General features: G+C 41.4%; 1 protein-coding gene across 2 annotated transcripts in view; it reads right to left on the bottom strand.

The window, feature by feature from the left end:
- Positions 1–18945, bottom strand: part of LOC115169799 (high affinity cAMP-specific 3',5'-cyclic phosphodiesterase 7A-like) — a 32998-nt gene extending 14053 nt beyond the window's left edge. For both annotated transcript variants that reach the window (XM_029725752.1, XM_029725751.1), the window contains exon 1: positions 17958–18945. In XM_029725752.1, coding sequence (XP_029581612.1) covers positions 17958–18095 — 138 coding nt within the window. In that variant the 5' untranslated portion in view covers positions 18096–18945. The remainder of the gene's footprint in view (positions 1–17957) is intronic.
- Between the last annotated feature and the right edge of the window lie 1382 nt (positions 18946–20327).

A 20327-nucleotide genomic window follows, 5' to 3' on the forward strand; every position in this document is an offset into this window, starting at 1 on the left:
AGTTGTTTTCCTATTGTGTTTATGGAGCAGCTAATGACAAAGTATATATAAAGTATATACTGACATGGATTGGACATTGCTACTTCTCTACTATTTTACAGAGTGATAGTAATCTATTCCACTGTCTGACTCATCCTCTCTCTAGTTTATCATCCTCATTTCAAACCCCATACTGTCAATTGCACAAGGTCTTAGTTTATGGGCAGACAATACTATAACATTACATATTGCCTAGGTTATAGTTTAAAAAAAGCTAATCTAATATGAACTAAAACAGACAAAGCAGTATATGAAGCCTTGGTTTGAAGGCAGTATTTGTAGTACCAACAATGCCATTGTTAACACAAATCAGTTGTTTATGGCAGCCAGAGCCGGGGTATATCAGGCCCTCACACAAGGGCTGTAAGACATCCAAACTTTCTGTGCCCAAATGTGCTTCAGACAAGATATCCAGACAAGCAACTGGCATCTCCCTTTACATGGCGCTATGTGGGCTGTGCCGGCTTGGCTCGCTGCACTCCAAACACTGTGGCGTCTGTCAGGCTGGGACGGACATATGCCTCCATTCCTCACGCCACTCGCTCCTGTTAAAATGCTTGACCTTAGATGCTACATTCACAAGTCAACACACAACTGCTGCTCACGACTATGCTCTCAGCGTAATCTCAATGCAAGTGGACTGGCTTCATCATTCAATAAATCTCAGTACGTCATCGTGATTGATTACTTTTGACAACAATGGAAACAGACACACACACACCTTCCTTTCAAACACAGGGGTACAGTTTCTTCCAAAAACCATAAAGTTTGGTGAATGAACAGAAATGCACTGTTATTCCTTGCTACCCACAATTTCTTCTAACTCAACATCACATTCAGATGATTTATTTCAACCCTGTGTCCCAACTCAGTTATCCATCATAAAACTCCTAAAGACTTTCTAGGACTGGCCTGTCTTATCAAGAACTCATCTTTAAAGTCCACCAATAAAATTAGCAATGGATGACGTTTCTATGATTCTGCTGCTAAACCAATATACTACTACTACTACTACTACTACTACTACTACTACTACTACTACTACTACTACTACTACTACTATTTCTGTTACTACACATACTACCACTGTACTACTACTACCAGGGATCTAAAAAAATAAAATAAAAAAAATGTTGGTAACACTGGTGCGCCCAATTTTAAGAAGTTATGAGCACCAGAAAATACATTTTTTTAACTGATTGAGATACAGCCTATATTAATTCTAGCTACTTTTGAAGCACATGTTGTGCCCTAGAAACTAATACGTACCACTGTAAAGGCATTTGTTTATTATAAAGGGTTTATTATTAAGAGTCCATGATTACAAGTTATCAAACCAGTTCAAACAGTACTCAGAGGCCTTAGTGTCCCTGAGACAGGTTAGAAGTTGGACAGAAGAATTTTAATAAAGAGTATGTGTTTAAGTCGATTGTGTTTTGTAGGAAAAGATTGTGCCGACAGATATGGCAGCTCTGCTTCTAGCTCCTAAGCAACGCTGCAGTGTTTTTTTGTGTGTGCTATTTCTTAAATCATTAGCCCAGAATGTTTTTGGTGTTATTACATACAGCCGGAATTAACTTTATATTTTACAAGCATTTCGCAACACCCGCAATAACATCTGCTAAATATGTGTATGTGACCAATACAATTTTATTTGATTTATTTGTTTGTCTGTGCAATGTGTGTCGTGCTGGATTTTACATTGTATTCCATTTTTTTGTTATAAAATTGTACATGCAGGACTCTTTTGAAAAAAAGGGACACTGGTCTCAATGGTGACTCCTTGCTAAAAGAAAATAAAAAAAATAAAATGTTGATACAAATACCTGTTCTTGAAATTACGAAGTAATTTGTGGAATATTAGGTTTCTACATTGTGTAAAAAGCACTGTTTCCTATTGAGATGTACTACACTGAAAATTGTACATTGTCAATTTAATAATGTCAAGTTTGTGTGTGATCATTGATCTCCTGAAGAAGCTATCCCTTTTCCATTATTTCTGTGCCCCCAAATGTTTGGATATACTGGTCAATTTACCAGGTTGCTAGCTAGCCTAATGAGGTAACATGACGGAAGAAGGTGTTAAAGGCCTGCGAGTAGTTTTAGAAAGGCTCACAACATGGTTTATGAATGAGGCCCACCAATGGAGATGCAAACAGCTCCAATGCGCAATAGAAGTAAAATAAAATACCTAGCGCCTGTATTACGGGACACCATTTTTGAACGGTTTGGGCTAGAAACAAGCCGTTTTCTCTGCAGTAATGGAACCACCTCACTCAAGAACCTGCACCCCCTTTTTCTTTATGGCACTCAAACAGCGGTAAAGCGAAGGCCAAACAATTACAGTAACACTATTTTAAGGGTCCATAATAAACCATTTATAAAGGCATTAAACCACTTTCTTACCATTAATTAAATCATTACTCCCACATTTGTAAATGTTAGTCAGGTAGTTATTCACACGTATGTATTTCCTGAAAACATCCAGTGTTGTGTGCTTATTCTTTAACCAGGAACTGCAGAAATGTCTACCAATGGCATGCCCATCTTTATGTGAGAAATTACACTGGTCACTCAAAACACTCAAAGTATTCATAAAGTATAAATAGCGCTCCATTTAGAATAGCAATGGCAAAAATAATTTAATGATTAATAAATGGTTTATACATGTGGGAGTAATGATTCATAAATGGTGAACACACAATTTATAAATGCCTTAAAAATGGTTTATTACAGACCCGTAAAATAAAGTGTTACCACAATTATTTGGTAGATTTCTTTTCCCAAAGTTCCAATTCCAAGTCTCACAGCAAAATATTTAGGAGAATATGCGACCAATATGGTCACACTTTAGAGCCGCGACTACCACTAATACGTCTTACATACACAAAACTCACTGCCTTTAACTTAGACCTTAGAAGTATGATGATAGACAAACTCTCAATACAAACACTCTTAAAAAGAAAAATCCACCCAAAACCACTCATTCCTATAATTTACATTAATATGTAAGAACAAACGTGAGAAGAATATTTTTTGTGAACAAATGTTTAATTTTGTTGTTATATTAAGATTGGTAGCAACATGTGAAAATTGTTGTGGAAATCTGTAGCAGTTCAAGTCGACTACAAAATCCACAATGCAATGCACTCTATGGGCTGGCTGGCTGGCTAGCTAGGTAGCTAGCTAGCAAACGTAGCTACACACAATAATACCAAAGACAATATCAGCATGTGAAGTAGTTAGTTAGCAGTAAAATCACCTAAACAACCTGCACAATCAATTTAGGAGTCTACAATCTCACCATGTTCAACCTGCAGATCGATGTGCCTCACAGAGTGGAGTCTGACATTTGCAAATGCACCATGCAATCACAGGTTGGTGGAACCTTAATTGGGGAGGACAGGCTCGTTGTAATGGCTGGAGCGGAATAAGTAGAATAGTATCAAACACATAAGCGGTGTTCGAATACACATACTAACATAGTATATACTCATTAAGTATGTAGTATGTGTTCATTTTAGTACACTGTAAACGAACGGTATCCTTTAAGTTGAGCGTAATAGTACTTCGCCTGCCTGTCTATCGAAAGTTGATGCTGTAGCAATGCAACCTCTTGCTACCTTGTTAGCATAACAAATTACTAGCTAGACATTTTACGACTGAGTGTTCTTCTTCAATTCAAATCTGGAGTGCCAGAGTGTACTCTGGGCGTTCATAAATTCAGAGCGTTATCAGATTGTCAGTTTGTAAATTTGGAGCGTTCAGAGTCCACACTGGACGCTCTGGCTGGGCAGTAGGGTTGATTTGAGCGTTCTGACTTTACAACGGCAGTCAAGCTAACTAGCTAACTTTGGCTAGCTACTTCCAGACACAAATGAGAGAACCCCTCCCTCACTCTGACCATTTTACCTGCCCTAGCAGAGCTGGTTAGGCAGTTTTCATGTTATCCAGAGCGTTGGTGACTGTAACTGTGCTGCTGGCAACAATTTAATTACGCTTTTTGCCAACATTTACTGACACCGGCCATATTTAACTGGTGTTGAGCGTTCGTAAATTCATCAGTTATTCTACGCTCTGGTACACTCAGATGAGACGAGGTGAAAAATCAGAGTAGATAGCCAGAGCGAATTTACGAAAGCACCCGAATGTCCATTGAGAATGCACAACAACTATACCACTTAGCTAAACTAAGAATGACGGGAATAATCAAGTCAATAAATATTGGGTAGTTAGTTAGATAGCCTATAGTTAATATACATGCATGTTTGATGTATTAGTAGCCAACTAACATTAGGTAGCTAGCTAACCTACCGATACATACTGCTGTAATGATATGCTATGTGGTTTGTAACGATAGCGTAGCTAGCAAATTGTCAGCCAACATAACGTGTAAGGTAACTTATTTGAAAAGTCATTACTTTATTACATTGCTCAACATTTTCTTAACATTTGTCATAATTAAAGCAATGAATTTTTATCCACTCTCGTTGGACTTTGGCTGCATATTTTCCGCCATTTTCTTAAAATCTGAAAAAGATGTGAAGCCATGCCCATTTTCTGAAGAATTGAATTATGGGGCCTAAAAGCACAGAAAGTGTCCACTGCTTGTATACCTCCTATTTTGGCGAATGTAGTACAACATCCGGGAACTTATGGCATACTAACTATATCAATACTATGACCAATAAGCATTCAGTTCTGGACCTGTTAGTTGTTTAGCACCCCCTAGTGGCAGTTTAAGCACACCAGTGTAGAATTTACCTGTTTGTGTCATGTGACAGGAAGCAGTTTTCAGAAGTGAAGCAATATGTAAGATGTGCAAGTGTGACAGAGTAGTTACAATCCTTCAACATCCTTCTTTATAAGCTTTGCATGACGCAATGTCTAAGTACATTTGTTTATTAACACAAGGTAAATGTTTCACATCATTTACATTTCTGTAAAAGACGAATAATCTAGTTAGCTACTTTGCATTAGCTTTAATGCCATTTCTCTCTAGGGACACCTAGCTGAGCAATATCAAGCATACAGTTGCATTCTAGTAACTTAATTGTATATTTGGCTCTAGATTGAGTACTCTTATTCCTTATTTCATACAGTTATTGTGGAAGACATTCTGTGCTCTACACTATTGTAACTGAAAACATGTACTTTTGTGTTGCAGTTTCACAATGTGATTCAAGTAAACTTCCAAAACAGCACCCTGCTTCTCAGAGTTATTTGAATGAGTGTTTAGCTAACTGGATAAGGGCTACTGTACATTTAGCGAGTCCAATATAGTGAACAGACAAGCACAGCTACCTGTAAGCGACAGCCAAAGCAGAAGCAGCCCAAGCCAGAGCAGTTTACGCAAAGAGAGAGATAGCCATTAAGGTTAAGAAGGCCCGCCTCGAAGCTACCTTGGATGCCCTGCAAGAAGAGAAAAAGAAAGATGCTGCTCTAGCTGAAGCAGAAATACTGGAGGCAGCTCTACAGGAAGTAGATCTTGGTTTGGCCGGCAGGTTCTCACCCCCAGCCCCACGTCAGAAACGCCTTCAGCGCACCTTGGATTATGTGATACACGCTAGCCTTAGTTCAAGTCAGCAGTTCAACAGAGTGCGGGACAAAGAACCATGTGACTCTGCTGACACAGTTACATCAGGTAACGTGCACTGTGCCACCAACCAAACACACACAGATGAACAACCTACACCAGGTCATACGACCCTCGCCAGCCCGAGTAAGGCCAATAACCAGAGGAATGGGGGGATAAAAGAAGAAAGTCACCAGCAGTTTCCTACTTGTTCCCATGGGAACCCCTGCAGAGCCTCTACTCAAGGTGACCATGGCGTAACCCCCACCACCTACGACCTTGCCCGCAGCCAGTTGGTCACTACAGGGTTAACCACATTCGATGATGAACCTGAGAACTATTGAGCTTGGAAAGCCTCATTCCGTAATTCCACATCAGAGCTAGGCCTTTCAGCAGGAGAAGAGCTTGACCTGCTCATCAAATGGCTTGGTGCAGAGTCTTCCAAGGAGGCACGTAGGATAAAGGCAGTCCATGCCAGACATCCGCCAGCTGCGCTGATGATGCTCTGGAAGAGACTTGAGGAAAGCTATGGTTCACCCTAAGCCATTGAAAGGGCTCTCTTTGCCAAGTTGGAGAACATCCCCAAAGTGGCAAATAAAGAACCCCAGAGACTGTGACCTTGGAGATCTACCATTGGAGCTCAAAGCTGCTCAAAGCTGCAAAGCAAGATGGCTACTTGCCTGGCCTATTGTACCTGGACACATCCAGAAGGGTGAGCCCTATCGTAGAGAAGCTCCCATATGGCCTGCAGGAAAAGTGGACACCATACGGGTCAAAATTCAAGCTAGAAAACAACGTCACCTTCCCTCCATTCTGGGTGTTCACCAACTTAATCCGTAGAGAAGCCAAAGTCAGGACAGACCCCAGCTTCAACCTCTTTTCCTCCCATGCGGCACCCGTCAGAAGAGACAAGCAAGACAGACATGGGAAGACATTATCTGTCCACAAGACACAAGTATCTTCAACTGAGAACACGGGGGATCAGAAGAAACCAGTGGATTTGAATAAGCACTGCCCGATCCACAACAAGTCTCATCCGTTAAAAGAAGTGTAGAGGTTTCAGAGAGAACTCCCTGGAAGACCGCAAACAGTTCCTCAAAGAGAACTGTGTGTGTTTTCAGTGCTGAGCTCCAAACGCTTTGAGCATTTCTCCAAGTGGAACAGTCTCATAAGGACAGTAGCACGCTTAATCCATATAGCTTGGATCTTCTCTCAGCCTGCGCAAGAGAGCAGCTGCCATGGATGGCACATCTGTCTGAAGAATCGCAGTGAAGAAGAGATGGAAAGAGCCAAAGTCCTTGTGATAGAGTGTCCAAGACGAGTGTGATGCAGAGGAATTTAGGTGCATAGCAGCAGAACGCAGTTTTCCTACCTGACAGCAGTCAACGAAGTCTGCATCCCATCATTGACCGTGACGGACTGCTCAGAGTTGGAGGCCGAATCGAGCAATCTAAATTACGAACAAACAATGTCAACCCCATCATCATTCTTGGTCGTCGCCACCTGGCAACCTTGCTTGTGCGTCACCGCCATGAGGCCGTGAAGCATCAAGGGAGACATTTCACAGAGGGTACCATACGAGCAGATGGATTCTGGTTGGTTGGAGCTAAGAGATATCAGCGGTGCACTCTTCAAGTGTGTCACATGCAAGAAGCTCCGCGGGAAGACAGAACACCAGCAGATGGCAGAACTGCCAGCTGAGCGGCTACAGGTAGCACCACCTTTCACATAAGTAGGCGCGGACGTTTTTGGCCCATGGGAGGTGGTCTCACGCCGCACCAGAAGAGGGCACGCCAATAGCAAAAGGTGGGCGGTGATGTTCTCCTGCATGTGCACAAAAGCTGTACACATAGAAGTAATTGAATCACTAAGTGCTTCCAGCTTCATAAACGCCCTGAGAAGATTCTCCTCAATCAGAGGCATAGCAAAGCAGATACGTTCAGATTGTGGTGCAAACTTTGTTGGTGCTTGCTGAGACCTGAGGATGGATGGATCAAGCTCCAGTTCAGAAAGCGTGGAGAGGTACAGTTGAAGTCGGAAGATTACATACACTTAGGTTGGAGTCATTAAAACTCGTTTTTCAACCACTCCACAAATGTCTTGTTACCAAACTATAGTTTTGGCAAGTCGGTTAGGACATCTACTTTGTGCATTACACAAGTAATTTTTCCAACAATTGTTTACAGACAGATTATTTCACTTATAATTCACTGTATTACAATTCCAGTGGGTCAGAAGGTAACATACAGTAAGTTGACTGTGCCTTTAAACAGCTTGGAAAATTCCAGAAAATTATGTCATGGCTTTAGAAGCTTCTGATAGGCTAATTGACAACATTTGAGTCAATTGGAGGTGTACCTGTGGATGTATTTCAAGGCCTACCTTCAAACTCAGTGCCTTTTTGCTTGACATCATGGGAAAATCAAAAGAAATCAGCCAAGACCTCAGAAAAAAAATTGTAGACCTCCTCTGATTCATCCTTGGGAGCAATTTCCAAACGCCAGAACGTACCACGTTCATCTGTACAAGCAATAGTATGCAAGCATAAACACCATGGGACCACGCAGCTGTCATACCGCTCAGGAAGGAGATGCGTTCTGTCTCCTAGAGATGAACGTACTTTGGTGCGAAAAGTGCAAATCAATCCCAGAACAACAGCAAAGGACCTTGTGAAGATGCTGGAGGAAACAGGTATAAAAGTATCTATATCCACAGTGAAACGAGTCCTATATCGACATAACCAGAAAGGCCACTCAGCAAGGAAGAAGCCACTGCTCCAAAACTGCCATAAAAAAACAGACTACGGTTTGCAACTGCACATGGGGACAAAGATCGTACTTTTTGGAGAAATGTACTCTGGTCTGATGAAACAAAAATAGGACTGTTTGGCCATAATGACCATCGTTATGTTTGGGGGGGGGGGAGGCTTGCAAGCCGAAGAACATCATCCCAACTGTGAAGCACGGGGGTAGCAGCATCATGTTGTGGGGGTGCTTTGCTGCAGGAGGGACTGGTGCACTTCACAATATAGATGGCATCATAAGGTAGGAAAATGATGTGGACATATTGAAGCAACATCTCAAGACATCAGTCAGGAAGTTAAAGCTTGGTCACAAATGGGTCTTCCAACTGGACAATGACCCCAAGCATACTTCCAAAGTTGTGGCAAAATGACTTAAGGATAACAAAGTCAAGGTAATGGAGTGGCCATCACAAAGCCCTGACCTCAATCCTATAAGAAATGTATGGGCAGAACTGAAAAGGTGTGTGTGAGCATGGAGGCCTACAAACATGACTCAGTTACACCAGCTCTGTCAGGAGGAAATGGGCCAAAATTCACCCAACTTATTATGGAAGGCTACCCGAAACATTTGACCCAAGTTATACAATTTAAAGGCAATGCTACCATGCATGTAAACGTCTGACCCACTGGGAATGTAATGAAAGAAATAAAAGCTAAAATAAATCTCTACTATTATTTTGACATTTCACATTCTTAAAATAAAGTGGTGATCCTAACTGACCTAAGACAAGGAATTTTTTCTAGGATTAATGTCAGGAATTGTGAAAGACTGAGTTTAAATGTATTTGGCTAAGGTGTATGTAAACTTCCGACTTCAACTGTATCTCCAAGAACAGAAATTTACCTGGGTGTTCAACCCACCTCACTCATCCCATGTGGGTGGTGCATGGAAGCGGATGATTGGCATTGCACGTCGTTTCCTCGACTGCATGCTCCTCCAATGTGGATCTTCCCGCCTTACACATGAAGTCCTGACAACACTGATGGCCGAGGTCACTGCAGTGATGAATGCCAGGCCTCTCATCCCAGTATCTTCAGACCCGGAATCACCCCTCATCCTCACTCTAGCTATGCTCTTGACCCAGAAGACTGGTGTCCCCCCTCCTCCACCAGGCAAGTTCGGGGAAGTAGTACTCTACAAGCAAGAGTGGAAGCAGGTACAAAGTCTAATGGACACCTTTTGGAACAGGTGGCGGAGGGAGTATCTCTGCACACTGCAGAGCCAACGCAAGTGGCAGGACAAGAGGCCAGATCTTAAAGAAGGGGATGTTGTCTTCATGAAGGACAGTCAGGCTAAGATAAATGAATGGCCTATGGCCATCGTTGTGAAGACCCTTCCCAGCCGGGATGGGATGCTGAGGAAAGTCAACGTGAGAGTCGTCAAGGAGGGAGCTATGAAAGTCTTCTCTCGGCCTATTTCCGAAGTGGTTCTCCTTCTTTCTTCGGAAGACCCCAGTGGTCAAGTTAGGTTTATGTGGGATCGTTAAAGAACCCAGGAGGGGAGTGTTCTGGACCTGTTAGATGCTTAGCACCCTTAGTGGCAGTTTAAGTGCAGCAGTGTAGAATTTACCTGTTTGTGTCATGTGACAAGAAGCAGTTCAGAAGTGAAGCAATGTGTAAGATGTGCAAGTTCTCACTAGGGACACCTAGCTGAGCAGTATCAAGCATACAGTTGCATTCTAGTAACTTTATATTTGGCTCTAGATTGAGTAATCTTACTCCTATTTTCATACAATTAGTTCAGTTATTGTGGAACACATTCTGTGCTCTATTCTACTGTAACTGAAAACATGTACTTTTGTGTTTGTTGAGCTTTCACAGTGTGATTCAAGTAAAAATCCAAAACGGCACCCTGCTTCTCACGGAGTTATTTGAATGAGTGTTTAGCTAACTGGATAGCTGGATAAGGGTTCAGTATAGAGTACATACTATATACTAAATTTTACATTACAAATAGTACAGTTAGTATGAGTATTCGAACACAGCTATAGTTTGATGCCCTTCCATTGGCTCCGTTCCAGCCATTATTATGAGCCGTCCTCCCCTCACCAGCCTCCACTGCATGTAATGCACCCTGGACTGACGAGGCTGACAAATAGGAGAAATGTGTTAGACCATCTGTTAAATTACACATTTCTCAACGTAGGAATATTGCAAAAATATTATCAAATGGCTCATTCGAGCAGACAACCTCCCGCGTTATGACATCGGTCAGTATTGAAATCTGACATGTATGATAGACGTTTTTGCAATCTAAAAGTAATTTTCCTATTAACTTCCAGTGTAGTGAGAGTGGCTTTATCGCAATGCTACGTCATACCGGCCAAATTTCTGCCTGCTTAAACGGCAATAGCTCAGAAACACATGAAAACATGAAATGACCCAGGAAAGTGATAGAACATCGCCCAGAGATGCACAAAAAGAATATAACATTCAAAATGGGTGAATCGTTACTTTAAGTAGCTAATGGGATTTAAAGGGATCTGTGAAAGATTCCAGTACTGTTGGCCAAACCCTTACCCAAGCTCAGTTTCAGCTAATGAAACAAAACACCGCTGGCCCGTGGGAAATTGCTTGCAGAGAGAAAGCTGTCTAATTAGCAGCAACAGGATTGGGTTTCAGGATTGTCCACTGGGAAAAAAATCACACAAACCACATGGAGCAAAGAGAACCACTCAAATGTCACCACTCACTTTCCCACCACCCAAAGACTGAGTCAATGACACCTCAATGATTTTGGACATAGAGCTTTTGTCATTAAAGCCCCCATGCAGTATTTTTTAAATCATCACTGTGTATCTAATAAATCACTGTATGTATTTTTCTATTGAAAATAACTCCAAATATATTTTCAGCATTTATTTCCCTGAGCCTCCTTTTGCCATTGAAATGTTCAGTCTGATCGTGTTGGCAAGTTGATACACATTTAAATATATTTACATACACAGCCCTGATTGGCAGATAGGTTCGTCAACACTCTAGAGAGCCTACCTTCTTATCACTTCAAAGTAGGAGGACACATGCAAATAAAAGATGACTTGTCATTGGTCAGAATAATCAGATCAGATTGTAATATTATGCTCTGGACCAAAAACTCCATCCCACCTAAACAGGCTAAAATTCCAGACAAAATTCCTTACACTAAAAGGGCATTATCATAATTTTCACAATTTCAGAGTATAATTTCGACCTCAGTGTGGAAATATGATTAAAAAAAACGGAAATCACTTTTGACGGCACTGCCCCTTTAAATATTTCAATTATGATGGAACCCTAACAGGTCCCCACTGGTATACCTAAAAGATAAACAACAAGCACTACAACATTTGACCATACTACTACGAAAACTATTTCACTAAAATCCAATGTGGTATTCTGCTTATTCTGTACCATTTGAAAGACTCAACTGTTCCTGATGAAACTAGTCAAAATCAAAACAAAATATCAGTCCCTGAGAATAGCAGACGATCACAGCGTGAGCTCATAGTGACTCACACCCCACCTCCTTTCCCAGTAAGGAAGTAAACAGACACACAGTCCATCTGTCTGCGCTGGAGATATCCTTTTCAAAATCAAATCAGCTCAGTGTTGATAGAGAGGCAGCGATAGTTTACCTAGTAGTCCAAACTGACTGTCTGCTGGTGTCAGAGTCCCTACCGTACCTTGTGGGAAATCCACCTCGTTAGAATCAAAACCAAGGACCAGATCAGTACAATTCCCATTGGACCTCGCGGCCGAAGTTCATAGTCCCTCTCCCTGGCTGTACATGCGTGTGTTTCTGTGTCGTGGTTTCGGCCCTGATAAATATTAGCAGACACGCAGATGAAGGACAGCTCAAGGCCCAGGCAGGCAGGAGGGGACAGAGGGACGGACGGGGAGTAAGTGGAGCCTTGTGCAGCTGTCTAAGCTCCAGTGCTAGCTATCACCTGACTGACTGCCCACTCCTAACACTCCTGGGACTGCCTGACTGTCTTGCTGGCTGTATAGGGGAATGCACCAGGTCACCCAGCTGCCAGCCAAGCGAAGGGCTGGTATGAGCATCACACACCACGCTCTCTCCCTTCAGCCCTGGAAGGACTGTTCAGCACTTTGGCAATAGCCAAATAACATCATAAACACTCTGACACAGACAAGGGGGGAGGGATGGGGTAGAGGAGCACGGTGTACATCACTCTTACACCTCTGTCACATTATTCATGATGTAGGGGTTTGACAAACTAAAAAAGTGACAAAGAGATACTGCCTAGCCTGGCTTTTACAGTATGTGTGCCTTTCTGTAAGCATGGCAATTTTGGGAGTTGCCATAGAGTCATATGAATAGCCAATATGAAACACGGAGCACATAATGAGAGCTATGCATTTAGTCAAATCAATCCAGTGTTGATAAAGATTTACCTAGTAGTCAAAAATTCCACCTTGTGGAAAATCCACTTTGTTAGAATCACAACCAAGTACCAGATCAGTACAATTCCCATTGGACCATCTGTCAGAACATCATGAGTGTTCCCAGCCGTTACTGTACATGTACTTCATCTTGCCACAGCAACATGAGTCCAACAGGATGTGCTGCCAAGGTTAAGACAAAACGTTTATACTGTGAGTATTTAACATGAGGGGAATGAGATCACTGACATTCCCAAGTCTCTGTTCTACTATGCACTTAACGTCATCAGAACAATGTGGCTCCTTTCACTACATAAAGAAAGATTCAGTTGTACTGTTAACATGTTACACAATACAAGTCAGTCTGGCAAGCTGTTGAAGGAGGAGAGAGACAAAAAGAGGGGAAAGTTTCTCTGAGACGCTCTGGAGCTGTAGCCTTGAATAAATTCAGTCCCAAAACCGAAGGAGTTAGGTATGCCCTCATAGCCAGGCAGTGCACAGCCCGAATTAGACTCCCAACCTACGTTGACATCACAGCTGATAAGTGTGGTGAACGGGGACCAAAATTAGAGCACCATCACAAGGTCTCTTACATAAAGAGCATCAGACCAGGGCTCAGACCCACTGCACTACACAGGAACAGGAAGTCACACATGCTCATGGCTTGGGAAACGGTCCTCCATGCAGCAGCAGAGTTCCTGCAAGGACAGCTATGCAAACATTGCACTCAATTTATTATATTTTTTTTTTAAATGAGCTAACGGGACACTTGGGATGTTTCCTGATTATTCCCTCGACTTCAGCATCAGAGGGGCCACTAATACACAAGGATAGTTACGATTTCTCAACGTTAAATGCTTATTCCTCGAAATGATTAATATGACAAACACCAGACATTAATGTTGAAAATGTCATATGTCAAAAGGTCAGTTGTAGAAAAAGAAAAGTAGAAAAGATGGCAGGCATTTGAAAGCAGGCCTAAATAGTAACCAAATGTCAGCTGTAACGTTAACTTCCTCTTTTTCATATGTTGGGAATGGGAATACAAACACTACTTTTTCCATAAGTGTGCTGTGTCCTACAAAAACAAACTGAGCAAGCGCTTTCAAAAGATAAAATGGAAATCCATTTAAGAGATAATATTCCACATAACACTTTCCAGGGTAATAATGTGACGACAACAAACAATCATACTGGACAGGTCTGACCGCATCCCAAATGGCACCCTATTTCCTATATAGTGCACTACTTTTAAAGGGCCCATAGTGCTTTGGTCAAAAGTCGTGCACTATATAGGGAATAGGGTGTCACTTGGGATGTAGCATCTGTCCCTATAGTCACGTGCGATGATGATAAGTGTGATGATGATAAAGCCATCCGAGTGCTGGAAACAGCATAACACAGGTTTGTTTGTTTTTCCAGCTCATCATGTTTCTGTCTATATGATGGGGCGGTTGGGGAAAGCTACAATAACAAGATTTTAATACACGTGCTAGGCCATTCCATTCAAGGATTTACAAGGTATTTCATTCTGAAAGCATGTGTGAGCTTTGAATACAAGACTTGTTTGAAAACACGTGAGCTCGTTTTAAAGAAGACTCGTTTGAGCTTTAATTCCAGTTTGGCAGGACACAAACATGCAAATGACACTGGGTAAAAAATAAGGTCATAAGAAACATTTCTTTATAGTGCTGGACTTGGTCAAAAGACAGATTATTGGGACGCAACCTGAGCTTGCGTTTAGTATCAGTCCCCCCTTAAGCCTAAGAAGCTGTCAAATATCATGCAAATTCAGACTTCATGCAAACCAAACTTGACCATATATTCAAATCTGACAGGATACTGGTCCATGAACAGTGTGACAGGTAAATTTACCTGAAGCTTGAACAAGGCTATCCTATCAGCTACAGGCCCGTGGAATACATAAGTATTGCATATTTATTTGTAACGGACACATCACCATGTAGGGTACTGTCATCTCCCCCCTATTTTGCATAGAACCTCAGGGTGTAGGCCACAACTGAAATGACCATTGCGCTGAAAGCTGAAATACGCTAAAAGCTGAAATGATCAATAACTTAACTGGAGACAGTACCTGTAGTCCAATAAAATTTAAAAAATTGCTGCAGAGAACAGACAATGTAATGCATGTGTTCAATGACTGTTTTTCATTCAGATCAGATGCCTTTGACATAGTTCAACTATGGACACATCACACAGTCACAGGGGCTTTGGCTCTAATGTCTCAACAGGCTTCCCAGTCCTACGCACGCCAGTCAGACTGCATCTAGACTCCTCTTTACATCACTGGCCCTTCCCTAGCCCTTCAACAGCAGTCCCCTTATCTACATCATTCTTTATTATTCAAAGTTCTTAACATCTGAGCAAGGTTTAGTATACGCTTACCTTAGTCACAGACCTATCTGCAACTGTGCCCTTGATCAAGGCACTTAAACCTAATTGTGCCAGGTGCACTGTGCAATGCTGACCCAGGCTGTGACCCCACTCCCTCTGGGTGTCTCAGGGGAGTTGAGAAATGCAAAAAAAAATAAAAAATACATTACACATGTGTGTGTAACAGGACAAATATAAGCAAAATTATAAAATGCTCAGGTTTATCTCATATCAATTCTACTGGGCTGGCCGACTTCAAAGATGTAACCAATAAAGCTGAGTGAGGAGAAGGACAGAATGGATTAACTCTCCCCTAGCCTCTATGTGTCCTGTCCCCAAAACACATGCTGTCTCTAAACAGTAGAAGGGACAAAAGCTAAAACGGTTCTAAGGTGCTTCACAAATTCAAAGCTTCCCCATGAATTGTGGCACTTCAGTGTGGAAAGCAGTGTGAGCATCTCCATATTCCTCCCAGTGTGTTGCCTGTAGTAAATCACACTTCAGACGGTGTGTGTCTGGACTGAATGGACCCTTCTCTTAATGGAACAGACCACGGGTCTGGCTCAGGGAGGGCCATAAAATACAATCAGAGATATAGGGGAAAGGCAAACAGTGTTGATGGTAGCATTCTAAGGGGTTCATAAACTAATCACACACCCTTACTGGCCTCTCACAGATCCCAGAGTGATGCAGGCCTGTGAAGTCTGCAGTGCAGTTTGAGGTAAAGTGTGAGGTAAGGACCATCATGTCATGTCGGCCTCATGAATAGCTTCCATTTGGACTCTGTTATTATGTAAACATAAAACAAGTTAACCTTCCTTTGAGTCATTACAATGAGGTCTTGAACAGTACAAAGTTATCTTAAAATGTTAAATAATAGATCAGGTATTGCCAATATTCAATGCATTTCAGCAGCTCTGAATTTCAGCAGCAGAAACAGATAGATGTCAATGACCTTAGCGGAAGCATTACAAGAGAATATCTAATTCATATCAGAAAACAACCCTATACAATGATGTGTTAAACTGAAATATATAAACCCCTAAGAAACTCAAGACCAGGCACCATACAGAATAATACAGTAGGCCTATGTTGTATTAATTACTGTGTTTAAAAAGTTGCCAAAATAGATTGCATGATGGCGTCAAAACAACCCAAATCACATAACGAGATTGGAGTCACTCAACTCGGCCCCTAAGGAGGCTACACAAGTAAGTTGTGAAACACAAGTCACAAAACTGCACCTCCAGCATTCTTACCACATTGCACATTGACGACAGACTGAGTAACTATCACAACCTTATCTAAACTAAAGAAAGATAATCAGGGTTCTTTCAAAAGAAGTAAAACAACTGCTTGTTAAAAAGATTTATCAACTACATATTACCTAATAGTGAAGTGCCATTTAAAGGGATACTTCAGGATTTGGGCAATGAAGACCTTTATCTACTTCCCTGGAGCCAGATTAACTTATGGATAGCATTTCTTTTGTCTGTGTCCAGTATGAAGGAAGTTAAGAGGTAGTTTTGTGAGCCAGTGCTAACTAGCATTAGCACAATGACTAGAAGCCTATGGTAACAGCTAGCATAGCACAATGACAAAGATAGATGTCCAGTCATTGCGCTAACGCTAGTTAGCAATTGCGCTAATGCTAGTTAGCAACTTCCTTCAAATTGCATGCAGAGACAAAAATGGTATCCACGAGTTCATTTGACTCTGGGGAAGACAAGGGCTTCATTGCCAAATCCCAAAGTATCCCTTTAACTACTTACAGACCCTTTACAACCCCCATAAAAAGGGTACCTTGAGGTAAAGTGTTACCCAATATTCTTTATCATGGCTACTTAGATCAAGCACCTTTGATTGAAATAATAGCTTTGTGTATACTGTGAGGTTATGCTGTGGTTATTATGCGTTTTTCCTTTTCTCTAGGTTTGTTTGTTAAAGTGTCAGCCGGCTTCTACTACAGTATATCTGCCATATGCCTGCAAAGCTTCCAGAGACATATGGGACATAGAAACCTCCAGCGTACACCAGGCCATCCCAGCAGGCCTACCCAAGACATACCCCTTCTGCATGGATGGCTCAGCACCAAGGGGCGGCAATGACTGATGACTGATGATGGACTCGTTCAGCAGTTTACCGTGTCATCCTTACAAGTTATCTAGAGATGTTTGAGTTATACAGAAACTCTGTTCTCAAAAACTGTCTTGAAGGCATGAAAGACAAGGCCTCTACTATAAAATGTTGTCAACAGCCCAGACAGTACACTAAATATAGTGTATTTTTGGAGATAGATAAGCTGTTTTGGTTAACTTCAATCAGGTTTAATGGCTCAATCTCTATGCATTACATATTAGGGGGGCTTAAAACATTAGTACAATAATATCACTAATGTTTTTCATTGGTCATATTATTATGGATCAGGGTTTTATCACACAGGTCAAGTCAGCCATCTCATTGATCTAAGAGACTTAATAACAAAGATTGATAAAGAAATGTTACATTTGTCCATTGTGAGCATTCCTGTGGAGGGGTCATATAGGTCAATATGAGGCAAAAGTTGCCTAGTTGCTATAACACAACTAATGTGGTGGGCCACTCAAAATGTAAAAGAATAGCTACTTTGTTCCATCAAAATATATCAATATTAAAACACATTATTGTAGTAATTTCCCAGCATCAAGCACTGCACAACCCCAACATTGATGTGATAGCTGAAAATTAAAACATCTAATTGTTTTCCACCCAGATTGCTCTTACCTTGGACAGCTGTCTTGGGGCAGGTCCACCAAAAAGAGACGAGCTGGAGCTGAAGCTGATGGCTCCCCTACGGCTGAGAACATGTTTAGGAACCGGCCTGTCTAGAGGCAAAACCGGTAACTGATAACATACTTCCATTGAACAGTCAAAGCTCGGTCCAGCTCAAATTGCAATAAAAAAGCAACATACAAATCATGTAATAAAAAAAATGTGCATATATGCTGTTGGCACAACTGCAAATGTGCCAATTACAACAACAGTACCCCTTCCCTTAATTTGAGTCAAATAGATTTAGTGATTGTGACTACAATGGGCTGTTCTCTTTTTTTGACGCTTCAAACTTGCACGAAACGTTATCGAAAGCAATCCCACTCCTCTAATATTATGTTCCAATAAGTCCCATGATATCCATATTTTATCCATTTGGGTTGTTTACCATTTTCCCCTATTGAACTCAAATCCGGCCTTGAAAACGGAAAGGCCTCTTTCTTTTTGGTATCTCTGTAATAAATAGCTTCCTCATATAAAAAAAATCCTTATTTCCCGGAGACAGTGCGACGTCCAAGCAACCAAAAATCAGATGATGAAAACGATTCGGAGACGGAAAAAATATATTCAGAAAATAAGAGCTGTCATCTACAATGTTATATACAACTTTCATTTACAACTAAATGTGTGTTTATTCTGTCCCTGCATGGAGCGGTGCCTTGGCGGTAGAGAAAGTAACCAGCTTGCGTTCAGTCCATTTCCCCCTCATTGATGGCATAAATTACGGTAGCGCACAGACGGCAATCATTGTTCATATAGCATCACGGGGGAAATATGCGTTGTTCACCTCGAAACAAACAAGTAACCATGGATCCAAAATTGAAAATTAAAGAAGCAAACGACAACAAAGGCTACAACGCCACCGTAGTCCGTATATTTCGCTGTTCTACCCTCTTCCCAAACGTAAGTTCCCACCAGAGATGGAGCTGTCGACTATCTGATTAGCCCTGTCTGAAGCATCCAATTGTATTTACTTACGTGATGTTACCCTCTTTGGGATTGGATGAAGATGAACTGCATGTATAATAGATAGAAGTCTATTGGCTGAATGGAAAGCACAGCACACTCCCGTTGCATTATTGGGCTATAGTTCATTGCACATCTGTATTTTATACAATCTTTTGGCATTGACTATAAACCCTTTTGTCACTGTACTGTGCAAAGACGTCAGATCAACGCCCAAAGTTGGTTGATATTTGATTGAGTTGTCAACACGTGTAAATATAGCCTATTTGAACTAAACCTTGATTGAATCTGGTATAGGCTATTGGGGTTAAAGCTGTATGAAAGAAAGAAAACTATGTAATGTGGACGTTTTGAAGATTCAATCAAAAATCCACGATGATGCAAATTTGTGATTACGTCAATATGGTGAAATTGCTTAGAAATAATGTTGACTCAAACATTTTGGTCTATTTACTCCCCAAGAGCATATCTGATTGAGTATATCTTGATTGTTTACATAGCCCTGGCAGTAGGGTTTAGATTACCCCGTCACAGATGACCCTGTCACAAATATCATGTATTTGTATACTACATAGGCTTTCTTATGTTAAAATGCCAATTGTACAGTGTAAACTACAGGTAACATGATTGATGGATTATTGCAGAGATAACCTCTGCGTTAATGGAGAACAGAATCATGTAATTGTGGCTTACTTTGTCATGATAGTAATAGGAGTACTTTGGAACAAATCCAGATGAGATATGTGTTATTCTGGACACATTTTAGTTGAAAACTATTGTTTTTACTTCATTGTACTGTTGTTCTACATTGTTCAGATTCTAAATGCATCAAGGTGGATGGCCTGAAGGGAGTAGGCCTAGGCAAACCTTCCTAAACAAATATGTCATTTGGATGATACACAAAGTAATTTGACTAAAGCACTAAACAGGAAATACGCCTGACTGAGCATTGAAACTTTGCCTCCATTACAAATGGCACCCTATATCCCTTTTATGGGCCCTGGACCTTATCTTCCCTGGTCAAAATTAGTGCACATTTCAGGGTATCATTTGGGATGCAGAATTTGACTTTGAGAGAGAGAAAAAGTCCCTCATCCAACCATGAGGTCTGGTGTGTGTGTGTGTGTGTGTGTGTGTGTGTGTGTGTGTGTGTGTGTGTGTGTGTGTGTGTGTGTGTGTGTGTGTGTGTGTGTGTGTGTGTGTGTGTGTGTGTGTGTGTGTGTGTGAGAGAGAGTGAGAGCGCTCCAGTCCAAAAGTAGGCCATGTATGGGAGCTCCAGGCCAGCAAAAGCAGGATATGGGGCAAGGATTTACATCTGCAGCTACACTAAACACCGTTACAGTGCTGATAGAGTAC

This window comes from Salmo trutta, chromosome 31, assembly GCF_901001165.1.
Source record: "Salmo trutta chromosome 31, fSalTru1.1, whole genome shotgun sequence".
In the NCBI taxonomy this organism is placed as follows: Eukaryota; Metazoa; Chordata; class Actinopteri; order Salmoniformes; family Salmonidae; genus Salmo; species Salmo trutta.